The sequence below is a fragment of the Solanum pennellii genome, chromosome 1 (genome assembly GCF_001406875.1).
Source record: "Solanum pennellii chromosome 1, SPENNV200".
Taxonomy (NCBI): Eukaryota; Viridiplantae; Streptophyta; class Magnoliopsida; order Solanales; family Solanaceae; genus Solanum; species Solanum pennellii.
The window spans coordinates 99747275-99763282 of NC_028637.1; the positions used below are offsets into that span (position 1 = coordinate 99747275).

The following is a 16008-nucleotide window of genomic DNA, read 5'->3' on the forward strand; positions in this document are numbered from 1 at the left end:
ACTTCTTCTAACAAGTCACCTTGCAGAAATGCATTTGAAACATCCATTTGATGAACATGCCATTTCTCAGTAGCAGCAAGTGCTAATACACTCCTGATAGTAACCATCTTAACTACTGGAGAGAAGGTTTCTTGATAATCAATACCTTCCTTTTGATTGAAACCTTTTGCAACTAATCGAGCTTTAAATCTATCTACTTCTCCTGATGCTAAATACTTGATTTTAAACACCCACTTGCACCCAATAGCCTTCTTGCCTGGTGGTAATGGAACAACAGTCCAAGTGTTGTTAGCATCCAAGGCTGAAATTTCAGACTTCATAGCATCCACCCATCTCTGATCAGAACATGCTTCCTCAAATGTTGATGGTTCAATATCATTACCAAAATTAGATAAGAATGCCTGATAGGATGTATGTAGATGATCATAGGCAACATATTTGTCAATTGAATATGTTGGCTTATTACTAGACTTGAGACTTGCAGCAGCTACATAATTCTTCATCCATAAAGGAGCTCTACTACTTCTTGTGGACCTTCTTTGTTGTCGCGCCCCATTTTCGCAGAAAACGGGTTTTGTGCACGACCTAACAACTCTTTTGGGATTTCGAGTTTGGAGTCGCCACCTAACGAGTTAAGGCGCGTTAGGGCACCTATATAGCCTAACTAAGTCTTACTAAGGTCAACGAGCCAGAGATTAGGGTAAGGGTTCAAATTACCTCGAGGGGAAGGTGTTAGGCATCCCTCGAGGTCCACAAGTGTGGGTCCCGGCCGTATCTCATGCAGTCTATGTGGGGTTACAAGTAGCAATCAAGGTCACTTCATTATTATTCATTAATATGCTTGCTAAGTGATAACAAATATAAAAACAATTAATACTATTTTATTATTTTTTCATTAATTTGAGCATGCAAGGCTTGGTGATAGCAATAAACAATCAAATTTTATTTTTATTTAAGCATATGAGACTATGTTATAAACAAAATTTACAAATGTTAAGCAATTAATAAGTGCGAAAGTAAAGTTTGAAAATTGATAAGTTTTGAATAGGAATTTTTATTTTAAAAAAAATGTTTGTTTCTTTATAGGGCTGATGCCACGATATTGTTGATCGTGCTCCTCCACCATAGAAACAATTTCGATTTGAGGTCGGTCTAAAAATAGTTTATGTTTTTGAAAATGATTTAAAAGATTTAGTTTACATGTAGGCACATAAATATTTACACATAAACACACATAATTCCTTTTGAAATTCATGGGTAGGTAGTACTTCCGGGGATGCGTCGGTTTAAAAATTGGAACTAGACCTTCTTAGTTCCTTTGACTTTCCCACTAACGATAGGTTAGGAGATAGTGCTTATAATTTATTTTCAAAATGAACAATGTCAAAATCAATCCAAATTTTTAAAAGAAGATTGAATAATGACTTTTTAAGAAAATTATGTTACAAGTTTTGATATGAAATATTTTAAAGCCAAGTTAAATGCATGAAATGATTCTAATTTAGTATTATTAAAAAAAAATTATTGCATCATGAATGCGGGAAAACAAATAGGATTACTAATAATATTAACTAATTTTAGGGGGAGGGCTCAAATATGCACAAACAAATTTTTTTATGGATATGCTAAAAGTTTATTTACAACCCTATAGACATGATTTCTAGGTGTTTAAAAAACAATGTAACATATATATGCATGATTTTGTAAATGATATGAACAATTTAATACTTAGGCATAGTTTCTACGTGATAAGACAAATGAAAATTTATAATATATTTTTAACATCTAACAACCTACTAGATTATTAGGATTTGATTTTAACATTCAAAAAAATTAATGGAATCTAGTTATTATTTTTTAAGACTTGTTAACAAAAGCGTCAAGCAAATTGAAAATTGATTAGATTATAACACCTACAAATATTAAATCTAGGCGATTAAAGACAAACCTATAGGCATGATTTCTAAAAAAAAATTTAATGAACAAGTAAGCATATAAATCCCCCTCCCCTAGACGACCCCCCAAATAAATTTATATATATCATCTTTTAGAGTTACAATTGTTACAACATTCGAATAAATAAAATAGGCAAAAATAAAATATATATATATACATTCAAATACACAAATAAATCTTTGTTCAATTAATCTTCAACTTGAACTTCAAGTTTGAAACCTGTCAAAGTAATCAAATAACGGTTAAGCAAAACAAATTGATTCACCTTTTACTCGAACAAAGTAGCAAAATAGCGAAGAACACTTGAATATTTACTGGAATATTAATGTGTTGTTAAAGTAGCAAGAGAGCAATGAGAAAAGAGAGAGTGATGAGAGAAATTTGGTTGAGAATGAATGAGTTCCATGAATAAATAAAAGGAGTCTTATTTATATAGCAAAGAGGGGAAAACAAATAAGGAAAATAAATATTTTAAGGAATCAAATAAATATATTGTTTTTCCTTATTGAAAAAGAGGGCCAAAATCAGAAAATTTTAAAATAATTTATTACCAAAATACAAACAAGTAAGGAATCAATTAATGTGGAGCAATATTTATTTTTCCTTAAATAACAAAAAGTTAAAATCAGATTTAATTTATTTTACCAAAATATGAGCAACTAAATATGACAAGGAAATAATAAGGTTTTCATAAACAAACAAGTAAGAATAATTAAGCCAACTATTAAAGGAAAAAGAAATCAACTAATATTTCTCATTTTAAGAGAGCTAAATCAAAAAATATTTTCAGAATGAGTAAATATTTTTCCAAAAATAAACAAGTAAGAAACTTTTCTTATTTTTCATCTTATCACATGAGCAAAGATTTATCCATCAAATTAAGCATGTTCTAACATGTAGGAAAAATCAATCATAATAAAATAACATACTTACGATTATTATCATTCATGAAATCAAATATACTCAAAAAAAAAAAATTATAATGACATTGACCCATTATCAAATAATCTACCTTCATAAGCAAGCTAAATTCACCAATTAACATTTAAGGAGGGACAATATGCAAGGTTCTCAACCAACTTAATGAATTTGAGCACTAGAAAATTAACACAAATACAAAAATCAAATAATTATCAATCCCAAGAGATTAACTATACGAATCAATGCATATTTTAAACACCAAAGTTATAATAAGCATATGAGAATAAAACAAAAAATATGATGAAAACCCAAACGGAGAGAATTGGATAGACAAAGTAATAATGGATAAAAGAAATACCAAAGATGGATCTGAATAGATCCATCCGAATTTTGCCTTCGCCGGAGGTCGATCCTGCTGTTGGTTGCTCGTTGTCGGCGTTGCTGGCGGTCGTTTTCTTCACCAAAGTTTGCTGCTGCTTTTGTTTCTTGCTACTGGAGGGGCTGGTTTCTGCTGCGTACGTCGGAGAAGAGGAGAGAAGGAAAGAGAGAAGAGAGGAGAGACGGACGGCGCTGCTGGTGTACTCGCCTGACCAGAGCTGCTGGTTGTCGTCGTCTGCTGGCCGCTGCTGCTACTATCGTGCGCTTCTCCAGGCGCTGCTGCTGCACAGGCTGTGGGTCGCTGCTCGTCGGAGAAGAGGAGAGAAAGAAGAAGAGGGAGGCTGCCAGAGAGGGGAGGTAGAAGAGGAGAGAGGGGAGGGGAGGAAGAGAGAAGGTGAGGAAAGGAGAGAGAAGAGCAGCGGTGCTGCTTGGCTTCCGTCCGGCAGTCTCCTCGCCGGGAAAAATGGAGGAGAGGGAGAAAGGCGGCTGGAGAGGGGGAGAGAGGGGCGTGGCTGGTGAGGAAAGAAGAGGAAGAAGGGGCGAAGAGAGAGAGAGAGAGAGAGAGAGAGGAGAGGCGGCTGAAAGAGGGGGGGAGTAGAAATTTTAGGTTTGGATTTTTTTTTAGTGTGTTGAAATCAAGAAGAAAAGGGAATTTAATCACAACCGTCGATTAGATAGAGATGGAGGGTTAGGATTAGATCTAGGAATTAATTAAGATGGACGGATGAGATCAACAGATCAAGTCTTGAAATTAGATTGGCAAAGATATAGAGTGGCTAAAATTGCAATTAAAACTGGCTAGAATTGAAAGGAAGAGATGGCTATGATTGTAATAAAATTTTAATTGGAGTGGCTAGAATTGAAAGAAATTAGAATAAAATAGGCTAGAATTTAAATAATTTTAAGGAAAGTGTAGAAATTATTTAAATTTGAAACATTTGAAATTCATTAATAATTTTAAAATATTTTAATAATATCTACGACAATTTTATAAAGTAGAACATACTAAAATATATAATTTTCAAACAAAGTCGACTAAAAATTCTAAAATTTAAAATACGTATTTAATCGAATAGTATTCCTAAAAAGGGTCACAGGTCGGTCAAAATTGGGTGTCAACATTTGTTCAGGAATGGAACTATTTACTGTGGATGTACCAGTGTCAACCTCAGTTAGAGGTATCTGTGCAGGATCAGAGGCAATATCTGATGAGAAAGTAGTAGGAAATAGTTGCCAAGCTGTAGAGGTTGGTATTGCAAAGGGAAATGTTGATTCTCTGAACAAGACATCCCTGCTAAGAAAGAAATACTTGTTCTTTAGATCATAAAGTATATATCCTTTTGTATTTTCACTATAACCCATATGAACAGCAGCTACACTTCTTGGTTGAAACTTATCCTGAATATACATATTCTTGGCAAAACACAAACAGCCTACTACTCTTAAATGTTGAAGTGAGGGTTGCTTCTTGTGGAACATTTCATAAGGTGATTTACCTTGTAACACTGGTGTAGGAAGCCTATTTATAATATATGCAGCACTCAGTATACAATGCCCCCAAAATTTGATTGGAATGTGACCTTGGAACTTTATTGCTCTAGCTATCTCCAAGATATGTTTGTGTTTTCTTTCAGCTATGCCATTCTGCTGAGGAGTGTGTATACAAGTTCTTTGGTGAACAATCCCTCTACTGACAAAAAGCTTGTTACACTCAGCATTTACAAATTCTGTACCATTATCAGTTCTAATGATCTGAACTTTGGACTGAAACTGTGTTTGAACTAGCACAAAGAAGTTTTGTAGTACAACACAAACATCACTTTTCAACTTGATTAGGAAGAGCCATAACATTCTTGTACAATCATCAACAATTGTTACAAAGAACCTATTCCCATCATATGTAGCAGTATTAAATGGCCCCCATACATCAATATGTAACAACTGGAAAGCCTGAGTAGACTTTGAAGTACTATGAACAAATGGTAATCTATGCTGCTTAGCTAGTGGATAAATTGTACAAGTGTGTACTTCCTTGGAGCACTCAGTAACAGGAAAGTGAAGTACTTGTGTTAAGACACTAGATGAGGTGTGTCCTAGCCTTTGATGCCATAGTAGAATTCTTGAACCAGATATAGATGGAGGTATGGATGGAAGACTTTGTGTTTGTATTTCTTTATTCTCTTCTGCTGTGAAACACTGCTCATGTTTGCCTCTACTGATCTTGTGAATAGGTAAATGATAGAGACCTGCACTTTCCCTACCAATCCCCCTCACCTGCCCATTGTAGAGGTCCTGAAATATAACAAAGTCAGGAAAGAAGGATACAACACATTTTAGATCTCTTGTAAGCTTTGAGAATGACAACAGATTAAACTTGAAATCAGGAATTAACAGAACATTTTCTATTTTGTCTTGTGAATTCAGATGACAAGATCCTGTATGAGTAACCTTCACATTATCTCCATTTGGCAAATACACTCTTCTAGGCTTATCTGATAACACTTGCTGTTGGTAATCAAGTACAGTAGGCAAAGATGTCATATGATTAGTAGCACCTGAATCTATGATCCACCCCTGTTGTTTATCCCCAACTATTAGTGCAATATCATTACCTGTTGAAGATGCATAGTCTTGGACTAAATTTGCATTTGCAGCACTGTTAGATTGTGAACCTTCTGTTCCTCCCTTAGCATTTGTATGTCCAAGCATTTGTAGAATCTGATTGTATTGATCCTGAATTACACTCAATCCTTTATTATAGTCATTATGATTTACTCTTTCATTGCAGCTTTGACTATAAGAATTGTTGTTTGAACTTTCTTCTCTATTAGAACTAAACTCTTCTTGATCATTACTTATAGCATTATGAGTTGTATGAAGCTGTCTTTTATCACTATAATTTCTCCCTCTTCCATATGATGATCCTTTCCTCCTTCTTTCAAGACCAGGAGGATATCCATGAAGCTGAAAACATACAGCTCGAGTATGTCCTGTTCTATTACAATAGTCACAATACACACTTGAATCATAGCTAGGAACATTAGGATTTTTATGTTTAGGTACAGACTGACTTCGAGCAGTAAACATTGCATGTGAATCTACTTGTTCACTACTAACAGATTGTGTAATCCTGCGCTGACTCTCTCTTTCAATCAACATGGAATATGCCTTGTTAAGAGAAGGAAGAGGCATCATCATAAGAATCTGGCCTCTTGCTTGATCGTATGACTCGTTAAGACCCATGAGGAACTGCAGCAATTTTTGATTATGCATAAACACACTAAGATCTCTTGAACCAGGACAACCACAACTAGCTATAGGAACCAAACTATCATACTCTACCCATAGTTCTCTCAATCTAGAAAAATACACTGAAATTGTACTCATACCTTGACTGATAGTTGCAATTTCTTTGTGTAATTGATAGATTCGACTTCCATCTACTTTATCATACCTTTCACTCAATTCTTTCCACACTTCTGCTGCATTTGTTGAGTAAACAATCCCACTAAGTAATTCTTTTGATACACAGTTCATTATCCAAGAAAGGACAATGGCATTACATCTTTCCCACAAGTTCTTCAAGTTATTTCCATATGCTTCCTTCTTGCAAGATCCATCAATAAATCCTAGCTTATTCCTTCCCAAAATGGCTATTCTCATAGCTCTGCTCCACACCGAAAAATTCTCAGATCCAGATAGCTGAATCGAGACTAACATAACACCTGAATTGTCGATATTGTTCAAGAACAATGGGTGATTATGACTCAGTTTTTCTGGTAATTCATTATCAACTTCTGCCATTGTTGCTTCAACCTTTAAGACTGTGTTTAAGCAATTTTGATTCTAACTACTGCGATGCTCTGATACCATGTGCAGTAAATCAAGATAGGAACAGCATGAAGAAGAAGTAGAAAGGAAGAAGAAGAGATGAAGATACAGACGAAGAAGAAGAGATGAAGATACAGACGAAGAAGAAGAATCAGAACAGAATTGTATTAGTGTATTTGAAAAGTGTTATCCATGCCTCTTTACATACATGTGTATATATACAATAACTAATACATATAACAACTATAACTAACTCTTAACTAACTCTTAAACTAACTAGTGATCTTAATTACACATATGCCACATTGTTCAAGTGACACCTTCTTTAATAGATCAAAAGGAATTGAATTGTTTACTTTAATTTTCATTTTGGTGTCGAGGCTCATAGAATCCTTACAAGACTTCACAGATATATTTTGTTTATAGCTCTATAAACATTTATAACACCTTCTTAGTGTGAGATAAGTATACTTTATATTTCAAAAGAAAAGATCACATAAATGCACTCGCAACAACCATAATTTTTTGTCAAGCAAATTACATCTGCACTTGCAAATGAATCATAAAACCGGAAACAAATGCTTGCAGTGAAGTGGAACAGGACAATACTGGTGGCTACAATCTGCCATACCTATGCTGATTGTCCTACATGAAGGAATTTTACAACTCAAGAAGATACAGTAACTCAATTCTCACTTTCTTGAGAAGGGAGAAAAAGAAAAATATTGGAAGGAGGATCAATCACGATCATTTTGTTGCCGGCTTGTGAGGTAGAAGCAAAACAACAGCACATGGATCAACCCTGTGACTAGTTTGTTGCATATCTTTTTGTCTCCAAGTGTGGTTAACATATACAGTAAAGATGCTTCATAGAAGAGGGAGAAAAATAACCTCTTCCTTGAGCAATGCATGCTGTGATACAGAAATATACAATTACTTTCCTGGAGATGCAAACCTTGAACGCTCTCTCTGCCGATTCAAAGCTCGATCTTTGGGAGAAGATGTTTTCCCTGCCACACCTGCTTGACGCATCATCTCTACAACCAATAATGCACCCGGTTGGTAATTAGAATCTTTTGTAATTCAGAACCAGAAAAGTGACTCAAAACATTTCTATCCAACTAGTGATATTGGATTCAAAGGTATTCCACTTGACAAAAGAAGTGTGAAGCTAAACATTGAACAGGTTCACATGGATATTATACCAGGTCAAAGTTTCACTATGGAAACTAAACCAAATGCCTTACAGTAAGCAGCAGCAGCCATTCTGAGTGACCTAATCTGCAAGTTTTCTAGTCAGATGCAGCAGCACAGTTCCTAGTGGCAGAATTTTCCACATTGATCATTCATAACTAGGCAAAATATATTAGGTATAAAATATGAAAAGGCTTGGGTAAACCAAAAGTGCCCAACTTATGACTTTGGGCTGATTTTGCCTTATAGGCACTTTTGGTGCATGTCAAACACACAAGTCAATGAAAAAGTTCTTACAAGCTAACTTGAACTCGTCTAAATATCACAAAAGGAGATGAGATGAGAGAAAGTCAGAAGTAGAAAGAAAGGTGTTCAAGTTGTGAATTGATGGTGTTGGCAATTTCAAGTAAAGAACTCATTGGAGTTGTGTTTCAGCACCCACATTTCAAGCCTCAAATCTTCCTTTTCTTATGGCACAATCAAGTCGACGATATCTTTCTTGTGGCTGTACTATTATATGACTGTCCACATCACAAATGGACCCCAGGATCTTCTGTGTTTCCTACCATAGAGAACCTTCCTAAATGTATGAGGAAAAACTTTCCCGAAAGAAGACAGAAGAGATATAGTGCAAGCATTTTGCAGATAAATTCATTCCCTGATATGATGTCCAAGAGAATTTTCCAGACCTTTTAGGCATATATTATTCTACATATACATAGATCCCTCAAGAATTTTTTTAGCATAAGATGTTCTACAGAAACTAGCATCAAGATTTTCAAAAGCAAGAAATAGAGTGTATTACTCGAGAAAACACAGACCTTCCATATTCATTATTGAATACTAACCAGTGAATTTTTGTTACACTTGAAACTTGAGATACAAAACATTTCATTCACCCATTTTTTTGTTAGCATGATGCGACTAGGGATTCACTTTAAAAGTAAAAACAAACTTATACCATTTTAATGGACGTGGAGAACAACAATAGAGCAAAAGTTTAGCCTACGATAATATAACATTTCCAACAATCAAAAAAGAGGAATGGTGCAGGGAACGGTTACACATGCTAGTTGACAGCTCTCTGAGAAGACTATTCTAGTTTAATGAAAAGTGAACAATATTGAAACTGGGGCTACTGTAAAAAGTCAAGCACAAAGCATAATAGGTGCATCACGTGAATACTGAACGGCCGATGCACAACTACCCATGCATGAGTTCATGCACAGGAGCTGAGTGAGAAAAGAGCATCAATCAGATAAATTAAAAATTTGAAAACAAGAATCATGTGAATAGAATATCAAGAATTTATTTAAACAAATAAAGAAGCAAGATTTACCTCGCTTTCTTTCAAGTTCTTGGTCAAGCTCTTCCTTCCATTTCCTTTGAATCTCACTAAAACTTGCACTATAAAAAAGATTACCTTATCTTCACATTACAAGGAAAATAAAGAAGACAAACAAAGTTGATTTATACACTTACATGGGACTATTTGATTGCGTCCGCCCAGTAGACTGGGGTGAACCATCATCATAGTCTTGATTGCTTCCGCTGCCAATGCATGATGTTCGCCTGTTGCTACTACCAGGGCTTGGACTAGTGATGGTATCAATTCCTGTAGACGGGCTTCCAATAGGGCCCCGACTTGGTGACCTACTTTTCGGAGGTAACCTTAAGTAATTTGGTGTAGTTTCATCAATTGTAGCCTCAACTTGAGGAGAGGAGTATGAAGGATTCAAACTGTTGTAGAACTCTTCATACAGAGGTGTCTGCAGTTTCTTTAAATCAAGAGCCTAAAATACAGAGATAAAACAACCACGTTAAACGCAAAGCTAGAAATATGTCATAACAGATCTTCATAGAGAGATGTCAAGCAGCATAAGAAGTAGGTACCTTTTCGTCCAAGAAGGCTCTGATTTTTGACTCAGTAAGCTCATCATCATCTTCTGAGATGGAAGGACCACATAAAACTGCAGAATTGTTGTTAGGTGAGGCTGAGATCCCAGCACCTAAGGCACCTTCCTGATTGTTAACTAAATCTGTATTTCCTTGTCGTGATTGAGGAGTCATGCCATAATCACAGTTCCAATCATCAGAGGGCTCGGCAATGGGATTGAAACTCTACTTAACATGACGATATAGAAGAAATCAACTCTAGTGGAGGGTATATACTTATATACTTTTAGTAACAAAAGCAGCAATCTGGAGACGCTTAATACCTTATTGAAGTCATCCACCATCTTAACAGAGCTAAACGTTGTTCCTCCATCCAAGAGCAAATTTTCATTATCATCAATCTGACACATGTCATCATCACTACTGGTTCCTCTCCACATATTTCTAGCCTCCGACAAATTATCAGTATTTTCCATTGAGATAATCAAGGTACCCAAGTTGCAGATGTCTACTGAACCAGCACTGGTTGTCATTCCATCAATATGATATTAGATATAGTTGTTGAATAGTCCATATAATCAACAGAGAAACGTATAATCCATATTGTCCATTTGAATGCAACCAAAAGCTATTTCAAAAGAAGATGCATAAAGGTTTCAAAATTTCTAAGCTCAAAATCTACAAGATTTCTTCGTCGCACTTTTCAATGTGTTGCTTATTTTGTTGATTTAGTCATCATTTCATATCCTTAATATCAAACGAATATAGCACAATGAAAGAAAAGGATCTATATAGGGTCATTGCAATTTAGTTATGATAAAATGTTCGTCATGTTAGCAAGTTTATTTTAGGTTCAATGTTTTTTNTTAGTCATCATTTCATATCCTTAATATCAAACGAATATAGCACAATGAAAGAAAAGGATCTATTAGGGTCATTGCAATTTAGTTATGATAAAATGTTAGTCATGTTAGCAAGTTTATTTTAGGTTCAATGTTTTCTAGGAGTCTCTTCAGCCTATCAGAGATTTATATGTCAGTAAAAGATGTAACGAACTTCTATTACTTGTAACTTTTTCACTATTTTTCCTTTACTCACTGCAATAAAATCTAGTGGAGGTGGTTCCATATTCATGAAAAGTCAGGTCTGACTTTTTTTTTTTAATGTGGTGTCCATGCCAGCTTGCTATACTAAAATGAGCTTAAATTGAGTGAGATAGTAATAATTCATATATAGCCAACACGCCAACTTGCTTGTTCAGACTTACGCATATCTGTTGTTATATTATAGATCAAAGAATTTCAAACTTTTTCTATATCTGTTGACATTAGCATTTACTTAGTGAAACTGTAAGCTTTAGTTCCTGTTGAGTATTTGAGATTACACGATGCAAATACTATCTGTCTGTGCTAAAAGAGAGCCTTTGGAGCACTTACACACTTTTCGCATTATGCCCACTTGAATAAGAGTGACCTTGAGATTTGCCCTATCAGTAAATGAAGTTCAGAATGTAAGTGCCTGAGCAATATCAATTACATTGCCAATTGATGTAGATAAACTGACCATCATAGAACTAGAACCATCAGAAAGAGACAGTTGTGCTTCACCGGTGACAAATGGATGCTACATGCAAAGATAAGAATTAACTCATTGCTGCGTAATACAGGAGACAAAACAATAACAGATTGGCTTAGGTCAAATCAAATCACCTGTAATAACTTACTAGCAGATGGCCTTAACTCTGGTTCCCTGTGTGAAATATCTTAGTTTTATTAATGGTGTAAGGAGGTAAAACTATACCAGATACAATAACCAAACATAGGTGAAGAAATTATATCTACTGGTTACACTAATCACGAAAGCATCACTTTTTTCAAGGTCAATTCTGAACAATTAAACATCTGAAACTTGGTAAGACTTATATAAGAAGGAAATCATATAAAACTATTTTCCTTCCAATTGAGTAATATTTTAAACTCTATATGTTGTCATATGTCTACTACGAATATCAAACCACACAATGGTTTGAAAATTAAAGCTTTAGGACAACTGTTTATTGTGCAATTATGGACTTCTTTAAGAGCAGCTAAGTGTTGACTACATACTTCTGTAAGCACTTCAGCAGAAAGTCTTTTGCTTCAACAGACACGTGTTCAGGAATCGGGGGATGAGCTTTTGTTGTCCCAATATAGAAGAGTGCAGCAACCTAAAGCGAACAAGTGATCAGTGCAAAGCATGAGTGGATCCGTGTATAATAACCAGTTTATATATGCCAAAGGGAATACAAAGAAAAGTTTAACAAGACCTGCATCAAGTGTATACCTCTTGATACTGTTGGCTCCAGGGAGGCTTGCCAGTAGTCATCTCTATTACAGTACATCCTACACTCCATATATCAGCAGAGCTGAAATTCATATACAAAGACATTATCATTACCAGCAGAACCTATACTGAAGAGATCGATTCAAGGAATATGTTGCAAAGGCAAATAGAACCAGACACATACGTTAAGTCAGAAACAAGAAATGTCATTTCCCCAATGACTTTTACTGAATCAATTCAAAGTCAAAAACAAGATTTGCTATTTCACCAAAAAACTCCTCTTCCATCAGAAAGTTCTGTTCTACTATAAAGCGACAAAGTTTTGACTTTTGATTCAAAAACTGGACTACTAACTTCAATAGTTTACTATTTGCTTTGACCATAAATACATTAAAGTTATTCAAAGTATCACAAGAAGTAAAGGTGACACAAAATCTGAAAGCATGTTCACAACTCAGGAGGATGGCAAGGTGAACTGTAAGAAAAGCCAGCATTTTAACTAGATAAGGAATGAAAATATAAGGCAGTACACATAAATACATACACCAGAGAATTTTGACCAACGTGGTCCATTATACGAAAAGGCTAGCATCAATTCCAAATAAAATTTTAAAAAAATGGACGATTCCTCTAAAACTAAAGAAGTGGCAGAAATGTTTATGAAAATGAAATATGGAAGTAGAATAGCATAAATAAGCTACAAGTTCTTTTATCATAGAGAAGAAACTGTTAGGCTCGTCATAAAAAAAAAAGTAAGAAACGGCGGGGTACATTTATGTACAAGAAAACACTAACTCAAGTTCACAAACCATGATCAAGTTTGCAGCAATGAGACATGGTCAAGTATGACAGATGATTTTTTCTTTTAGTATCTAAGTAAATCAAGAGCTAAGACCCATTTGTGAAATTAAAAGTGCACTTCCCAAGTCATCAGAAAAACAAACAAAACGTAAGCTCAGTAATCAGCATAGAAATGAGATCCAACTAAGTGATGCATAAAGGCTATATTATTCCAATCTAGATCAAACAAGAACATATCAACAAAACGCTGTAATTATTCTTACAAGCTATGACCAGTTTGGCGAATGACCTCAGGAGCCATCCAATATGGTGTGCCCTTCATGGACTTGGCACCTGATATAGTAGCCTAATGTAAACATGTTTCATCAATATCCTCTTCATTATATTCAAATTAAACCAAACAAATATAGATTGAGAATGGATGGTGATGGTGAACATACCAGTTCAACAACCTTCTTTGATGCCCCAAAGTCAGCCAGTTTTATGCAACCTTTGTTATCAACAAGGATATTTGCCCCCTGAACCAAATTAGTACACGAGATTATTGTTGTTCATACTTTTACAAAAAGGAAAGAAAGGAAACAAGATACCTTAATATCTCTATGCATTATTCCATTCTTGTGAAGATAATCCAGTCCTAGGAGTAATTGCTTAGTGTACGTTCTTATAACCTACTACCGAAGATAGTATTAGATAGAGTCATTCCATAAAATGAATAATACATCATAAGAGGGTGGAAAAATAAGACCGCCAATGAACTTACGGGCTCTGGGAAAGATCCAAATTTTCCTAAAAGGGATGATATTGATCCACCAGGTACAAATTCCAGCAAAATATTCAATGTGTCTTCTTCTCTCACAATTCCAAGATATCTCTGACAACACAATATAGCAATTGAGTATATCATGGACAAACATTTCCCAGATAGGAGATCAAGGATTTACTTACAACAATATGCGGATGGGAGAGATTCTTGAGAAGCTTGACTTCCTCCTCAAGCTCCTTAACGTGGGACTAATCAGGACATAAAGAAACCAGAAGAATGTATCAGACAGTAGCTTTATTATCTACTTACATCTCAAAAAAGTAGATAGACAGCAGTCTGTCAGATATCTTAGGCCCTTAGATTCAATAAAACAACCTTCCATCTTAACATAGTTATCATATAAACATTTCCCTCAACACAATGTCGGTCAGTACAAGTAAACCAAAAAATTGCTGAGAGCTGAAAACTCATTCATCAACAGCAGGGGAAGACAAAAACAGTTAAAAGGCAGAAGGAAACTACTACGAGAAGGCAATGTCATTTTATCATAAATGCAACTACTCTAGCAAACTTCTGACATCATGATGTATGATTTCCAACTTGACAGAACTTAGCAGCCAAGATTGAAAGTACAACCAACAAACATTTGTATAATCAAACAGCCCAATGATCTTACCAATTTAACTTATCTCTTAAAAAGGAGTGATTATATAAGTTCCAGAAAAAACAAAAAGTATCTCAATGTCAATTCCAACCTGCGCTTTCTCCTTTGAAGCACTGTTTGCAGCTATCATAACCTGAAGAAAAATATAACAAATCAACCACATTTTCAGGATCACTCCTCAGAAAAAGCAAAGTACGTAACAATTCCACTACAATCAACAGTTAGAAGTCCAAAACCAAAAATAACAAATACAACTAAAAAAAACCTGCTTGACCGCGAGAAGTTCTCCAGAATCGAGATTCATTCCCATATAAACCTGTCCAAAAGCACCACATCCTATCATCTCTCCTTTTCTCCATCTGATAGGAATTGTAGCCGCATCACCGTCATCTTTAACGGCGGTTGTCGGTGATGGCAACGCTCGCGGAGGAGGCGACAGCTTGGAGAAAACTCTAGAGTTCCGGATGCAGGAATTTATCTTCTCAACTAGATTACCGTCATCTGCACCGTCGGCATTCGGCGTTCGAAACACCAGTGATCGCCTAACTGATCCGAATATATCTTGCATCTGATTTTCGAGTGAAGGAATTCAAAGTTTTAGGGTTTAAAGGAAGTGAAAACGAAGAGTCACTTCATCTATTTGAATTTACACAGTTTTTTATTGTTGCTTTCGCAGTGCGAAACGGAGAAGAGGAATAGAGAGAGAGAGACAGAATGATTTTGTGGGATTTTTTTGTTTCAGTCGATCGTTACTGTAGATAAAGGAAGAGAGAGAGAGGAGGGAAAAGGTGATAGGCAATTTCTTTTTGAAAAAAGATGGAATAAGAATTGGAATTACAAAATAGTCCCCCATTAATTATATGATTTTTCAAAATCTCCGACTTTTGTGTCACCTTTATTTAAGAAGTTCATACTAAACAATAATAAATGTGTTCTCGTCTCAAATGAATTGAAATTGACTATGTAAATTTCTCTTTCTTAATTTAAGTTCATATTTATATTATAGTCAAAACTTTACTCTCACAAAAAGAGCTTCTCGCATAGTGTAAGAACATGTAACACGAAGACACAATTTTTTTTTATAAAGAACACCCTACCCTCCAACATAAATTTACTGATATTATAATTATCAATGTTTATTTTATGGAATTGATTATCAATTGAAGAATAATCCACAAGTATTTAATTCCACAGTTAAGCAACCTGTTCCATCTAAGCTGAGATGGTTTGCCTTAAAGGATCTTAGTCGAAACGAGTTAAGCAGATAGTAAGCCCAGTA

General features: G+C 35.1%; 1 protein-coding gene across 1 annotated transcript; it reads right to left on the reverse strand.

Moving 5' to 3' along the window:
• Positions 1 to 7543: 7543 nt before the first annotated feature.
• Positions 7544 to 15524, reverse strand: LOC107012462 (mitogen-activated protein kinase kinase kinase NPK1-like). Its single transcript, XM_015212319.2, has 17 exons — positions 14995 to 15524; positions 14821 to 14862; positions 14248 to 14313; positions 14063 to 14173; positions 13890 to 13970; positions 13740 to 13817; positions 13563 to 13645; positions 12499 to 12580; positions 12282 to 12382; positions 11886 to 11925; positions 11740 to 11799; positions 11613 to 11662; positions 10500 to 10698; positions 10174 to 10401; positions 9763 to 10073; positions 9620 to 9687; positions 7544 to 8123 (listed from the first exon to the last, which is right to left on the reverse strand). Exons 1-17 carry the CDS (start codon positions 15295 to 15297, stop codon positions 8020 to 8022), a joined length of 2007 nt encoding a protein of 668 aa, XP_015067805.1. The 5' UTR covers positions 15298 to 15524; the 3' UTR covers positions 7544 to 8019.
• Between the last annotated feature and the right edge of the window lie 484 nt (positions 15525 to 16008).